The 6,411-nt window shown below is 37.3% G+C and overlaps 1 protein-coding gene across 1 annotated transcript; it reads right to left on the bottom strand.

The window, feature by feature from the left end:
* Window positions 1-5,656: 5,656 nt before the first annotated feature.
* Window positions 5,657-5,860, bottom strand: LOC308357040 (keratin-associated protein 19-7-like; the record flags this gene model as incomplete). The annotated part of the gene is made up of 1 exon (XM_080826520.1): window positions 5,657-5,860. The coding sequence occupies one exon, from the start codon at window positions 5,858-5,860 to the stop codon at window positions 5,657-5,659; it is 204 nt and encodes a 67-aa protein (XP_080682646.1).
* Between the last annotated feature and the right edge of the window lie 551 nt (window positions 5,861-6,411).

Here is a 6,411-nt window from a genome sequence, read left to right as displayed (position 1 = left end):
AAATACGTTGGTCATGAAACTGGTACAACACATGTATTCACAGATGTGGAGAGGGTAGCTGGGTGAACTAGGAAAGCAGTATGCAGATGTGAGCATGGCACGTAAATGATGTATGATGTTTGTATTCTGCCACTCTTTGGGATAAAAGTTGAAAAAATTAACTCTTCAGATAAAGTCACACTTAAATTTACCATGGACTGGTTACTGTTGTTTCTAAAAGGAAAGAGATGTGTTTTTGTTGAGCTAAAAGATTATTATATCAGCTACATCCTTTAAATTGACTTTGAAAAACACTTGTGTCTACCTAGTCATTTTAATCAGGTGCCTATGGGAACAACATATATTATCTCTAAAAATAAGAAATCATTGCTCATTTAGAAGACCCAATCAACACCAATGAAGCATGATACTCAGAAATCAATGCTCTTTTATAACAATAATAAGTAGATGCCAACTGAAAATACAAGGAGAAAACTAATGGCTCGCAGTCGTTGTGAAAGATATAAATGAATATTTGGGGTCAAGTCAGCAAATGTAACAAAGTGATTGTGCAAATACAACCACAAAGTTAAAGGCTGTAGGTAAAACTGACTTTCTAAATGGAAGAATTGGTACAAAAATGGGATAATTAGATTGTATGCAAAGTCATCATGTTCTTTCCTATTAAATCTTCATTGAGATTAGGACACCATATCGTACATGTCTTTTGTCATATAGGTTTTTTTTTTCTCCCCCAGACACTAAATATTTAATGCATCTAAAATATTAAAGAAAAATAGATAATAGTATTGCTCAACATGTTGCAAAACCAGCTTGTTTGACTATTTTCTTGGATGGATTTCTTTTAATTGGTATAGACTTGCTTTTTCACTAGCATCCTATGCTGCCCCTGAGTACTAGTTAAATGTTTGCTTTTTGGGGTTTAAAATATTATGGTGTTTCTATATTTTCCACGACTTAGAATAAAAAATAAAGACTGTCCATAGCAACCAAGTGTCCTCATAGGAAATAACATAACTGATACAACACTCGCATGAAAGGATCTACCAGAAAAATAATACCTTTGAAAAATGCTATCACATCTCATCTCAGGCATGAAAGTACCTCATGAGTTTATTTCCTCCTTCCCATAAAAACTTCTTTCCACATGATATGTCTGAGGTAGAAATTAAGCAGCCTGGAATACTGCAATGTGATTTGTAAGATATCAAAGTTAAGATAGAGTCTATGACAAATACTAAAAATTTAATACAACTAAATAGTCACTCAAATAATTTGGTGGACAAATGTCATGCTTGAAAGATCCCAGTCTTCTTGTGATCAGAATAGGTCCCTTTGATGGGGCAATGATGATATTAACTCAATGAAGACAGCATGTTAACATCTTGTTAATGGGTGTTGAATTGATTGCTGGGAACATATACCCTCCATGACCGGAGAGAGGCCAGAATATTATTTTCACCCTGTCCTCCAAAGTCTTCCTCTTCAAGTCCAAATGAGAGTGGTGACTAAAACCCTAAGGTCACAATACCCATTGCAAAATTTGTGTGGAAGCCCAGATTGTCAATGACCTCAGCTTACTCTCTATTACAGGAATGAATTCAGTTGGGTGGTAAAAGCTGAGTTACTTGAGCTTAAATGTCACTCTCTGCACAGGGACTTGACAAATCCTCAGAAGTGAAGCTGGGAAAGCCTGCAGCCTCTACAGTTCAAATGACATCTGAACCCCCCAAACTCTTTAATATCCCCTTGATTCTAGCATGTGAACATGTTTTAATTTAGTATTCCTTTCATCAGCTTTGTGCCTATTAGAGGTAATTTTTCCATCCTCAAAGCCTTAGCTTTTATCCTACCTTGGTTTAGTTCCCATAAACTCACTCCTTGACAAGAGGCAATCCACCAACTGTGTTTCAAAAGATTATTTGGGTTCACTAATTATATATTCCTGCTTATGACACTCTCTGTAAGAACATATCTTATGTAAATGCCATGATCTGCTCAACCATTTTTCAAAACAAACCTCTATTGAAGGGTTAATGACTTCAACTGAGTCCCTGAGACAGACACATCTGTCAGCTTGGTAGTGATATTAGTGAGAATATGAACATTAAGTGTTTATTTATACTTATTTTGTACCAGGAACTTAAGATGAATTAATTCATTTAATATGATCATCCTGTGAGGTAGATACTATTATTGCCCTCAATTCAGAGAATTTAAGTAATAATATATGCCAGGGCATCACAGCTATTCAGCACACAAGTTGGTTATAAACTTAGATGAGCTTTAGAGTCAAGAGTCTATGTGTTTCCCACTTGCCTGCCCTGCTGATTGAGAAAGCTCTCCAGAAGGAGAGTAAGATCGTCTCTTGATGGTATTATCTACAATACATTTTTATCAATGAGAGCTTGGGGCATAATTTTTGTAGAGATAGTTGATCTCTGACTCCTTCTGCATTTCCTTTTGGTGTCTGCCCCTCTCCCTTGTCACATCTCTTCTTCACACTCACTCTCTACAGGTTCTCTCCTGGGTTCCAGGTCTCTCACTGTAGCCTTCCCAGTGAGCCTGTTCTCTTGACGCTACATCTCTCACTGAAGTTTGTCTCCTTATTTTCGCCTACTCCTCTTTACTTTTCCTCCCCAGATTTTTGTCTAGTGTGTACGGACAGTCAGTCTGTCTCAACCCCAGGAAATGAATTTCCAGTTCCAACCATGATCCCATGCCATAACCTTAAGGGCTAATTTTTATTTAGGAGAGTTTTCATCAACTATAGAAAACTGGAGGAGTGGTTTGGGAGGTTTATCAGAGTCTCCAGATAAACTGAATCAATATTGGGTGTGTGTCTGTGTGTGTGTATGCTATTTTAGTATATACTTTTATTCTTGTATATAGTACACACTACTCTATATCGTACATAGTACAGTATAAATATAAATATATATATACGGATACATATATAGTGTGTGTATATATATGTGGTGGGTGATCTCATATAATTAGATGGAGAGATTTGTTTGTTTGTTTGTTTGTTTTTTGAGAGATCTGTTTTAAGGAACCAGTTTACATGCTTGTGGTGGCTGGCAAATCAGAAGCAAGAAGGAAAGGCTAGCCCGTTGGAAATTCAGGCAGAAGTTGACACTGCTATCTTGAGGCAGAATGCCTTCTTTAGGAAACTTCAATTTTCTTTTAACACCTCTAATTGATTGGAATAGATCTACCTGCATTATACACAGTAATCTCCTTTACTTAAAGTCAACTGATTATAGATGTTAACCACATCTTCAAAATATCGTCACAGTGTCGTGTAAACCCTGACAGTTGTTTGTTGTTGTTTTTCTCTTTTAATTCAAGTACCTGAGTTAAGCTTTGCTTGCCCCCACTTCAAAGAGGCATCCACTTCAAAGATAGTGATCCTCAACAAACACATTTCCAGCCACGCACTGAATAAAGAGCCAGACCACGTTCCCACACTAAGGCTTCTTGGTTTTAGGGATATTACTTGATTACAGTAACTGCCCATTTGGCCATTTGTTTTTTCCTGGCTTTAAATTCCCTCTCATGTTTTAAGTTCACCAACAGTAAATAAAAGCAGAAGCCCAGGTCCATTCTGTGTGTGTGTGTGTGTGTGTGTGTGTGTGTGTCTCTCTCGCACGCCTTCTCTCTTTCTCTCCCCCTCCAATGACCTCACTGTGTGGTCCCAGATGTGCTGTGTAATTTTTAGATCTTATAAGTAATATAGCTTCATTTTTTTTTAAGTTTCACCATGGTTATTGCTGAAGGGTATCTTTCTATCTTAAGAAGAACTACAGAGGCTAGCCCAACCACAACATTAGTTATTGGTAGGCTAAGACCAGCACCAAAAACAGTAACACCTAGAATACTGTTTGATCATCAACTGAGTACCATAGCCCAGTCAAACTGACACATAAAACAAACCATCACAGGAGGTATGATTGAGAGATCAAATAGCTTACCATATCATTTAGCTAAGAGGACCATGTACATATTTTCTGAGCTGAATCTGGTATGGAGGAAAACATCTAATGTAGATTAATTTCAGCTCTGTGTCATTGATGTTACTTTTTTGGGAGGGGGAGGGGGCTCTTCAGGAGCGAAGCTTTGTTCCAGAATGAGAAAATGTAATTCCCAATACAGACAGACCCTGAGGAGGTCTGAACAATTCCTTTTATTATTCCTAGTAGTGATATAATTGGATCCATGAATTAAGAATTAGGATGTCACTTGGTCTTGGATCTTAGACAAAGTGGTGAAAAGACAAAAGAATAATTCAAAATTCATTCAGAGTTGTGGTGTCTAGTAGTGGCTAAAAGCAGCTGTGACAGTAATGGAAAAAGTGGTGTTACTGTAGTGTTAACTTGGTCACTATTCTAGCAGTCTTTACATCCCTGGGTCCTGTATACCCTGTCAACTTCATCCCCCCACTTACCAACAGGTTCTTTGAGTTACCCACATTCTCCAAGTTTCTCTTTAAAAAAAAATTCCATCTCTTTCAATAAAGAACCATGTCAGATAAATTGTCTTTTTCTTCACAGTCTTACTTCTGGAAGAAAAATACACAGTGAAGACAATGATACTGGCCTGGTATCTTTCCTCTAATTACTTCCTTGCTAATTTAATAGCACTACTCTGGGACCCCTGAACAGAGCCTTGGAGTAGTCTGGTGGGGAGAATTTGGGTTTGGGTCTCTCCATATGGTACAAATGGAGGTTGGAATGAAGTTTCTAATAATTTATTGCACTTGCCTTGTGCATTTACTGTCAGCCCAGAAGCAATCCAGTGTTCGATATGGGGTATATAAAATTTTTAGCAAATTATTTCAATTATCATTTCAACATAAAAATATAGCATGAAAGAAACTCAACTTACAACTGGATCATATCAAGTTTAATAACCATCTAGTATTATAGCCAGGAGTGAAATAAGAAAGTAAGACATTTCACTACATGAGTCTGTAATGAATTTCAGTACAGATGCATTAAAGCTGAGTGAATTCAAATTTCAATAGACAGGCTCACTATTGAGAAGGAGAGAAAGATAAACATCACTGGGTATAATAAAGTTTGTTATGGAAAAAGAAAGTAGGTGAAAAGAAGAACATTGAGGATAGGTTTTTTCCCCCCTCTGTACCATGACATAATTCATATACCAATGTTATCTAACTAAAAGCATTGAATAAGATTTGGTCTAGTGTTCAGAGGAAAAAAAACTTCATTCCAACTGAGTGTTATGGATTGGAATATATCTATCTAGCCATATGGGTGTATGTTTATATCTCTCCTAGGATTTTGGTTTTTTGTGGAGTAATTTATTTTCTTCATTGCCAGGTGGGTGCAGTTACAAATAACCACTTTGACATCTTGAGTTTCATAAAAAATGAAAGCCACGTATGCTATTTAAACTTCGGATAATTTATTGCAAAAGGAATAGAGAAATCCCCCAGTTATAAAAGCAGAAATAAAGGACACCAGGAAACATGAAAGAGACCATTATAAAATGATAAATATTCCTAAAGTCTTAGATACCAAATGTTTTTGATCTTGGCTTGGCTCCAGATGATCTTGTTTGGTTTGGTCATTGTAGTCAAATTTGGATAATCCTTTTGTGGCCTCAGATGTTGGGCTTCTGGAGCAGGATTTCAGTAGAAGCCAGAGAATCCATATCTCCCATAGCGAGATGGGCGGCAGCAGCCATATCTGTAGCCTCTGCAGCCCCAGCCCCAGCCCCAGCCACAACCTCGTCTGTGGAAGCTGCCACATCCCCAGCCACGGCCACAGCCCAGGCCACCAAAACCTCCACAGCCATAGCCCAGGCCTCCATAGCATTTGCTATAGTAGCTCATGGTGTCAGGGGTGATGAGTTTGGTTTGCTGTTCGAGTCCAGATCCTGAGTGTGAAAGTCAGCATGGGTAGAGAGATGCTTATATACCCTGAGCAGAACATACGATAAATCACATGTGTACTTTTCCTTTGTGTCATGCTGCATATTATCTGTAATGTTGTTAACTCATTATTCTTCTGTCTCTTGACACAGGGAGAGGCCCTCATTCCCATTAAAATACCTTGGTTTACTTAGCTTCTTATTTAGAATGTCCTTGAACCTATTGTTTAGCTTTTATGGGAAGAAATGCCTACCGCTTTAAATTTTGTACATTCCAAACCCTAAATTGAATTGCTTATTACCAGGTATATTAACATCATTTACATTTGATGACATTCCTTTTATAATTAAAAATTTTCTCCTTTCTGTCATCTCCCAAGTGGATAATTCCATCTCCAACTAAATTCACAGATATTTGTTCAATTTACAGCTGTTAAATCAATATTTTTCAAAAAGGAAATTTGTTTATCAAGATGAAGACTGAAGAAAGTGCCTCTGTTCAGAAAACATTTT

This window comes from Martes martes (assembly GCF_963455335.1).
Source record: "Martes martes genome assembly, chromosome: 16".
NCBI classification, from domain to species: domain Eukaryota; kingdom Metazoa; phylum Chordata; class Mammalia; order Carnivora; family Mustelidae; genus Martes; species Martes martes.
The sequence above is the reverse complement of the archived record's forward strand: the minus strand, read 5'-3'. Positions and strand labels throughout refer to the sequence as shown.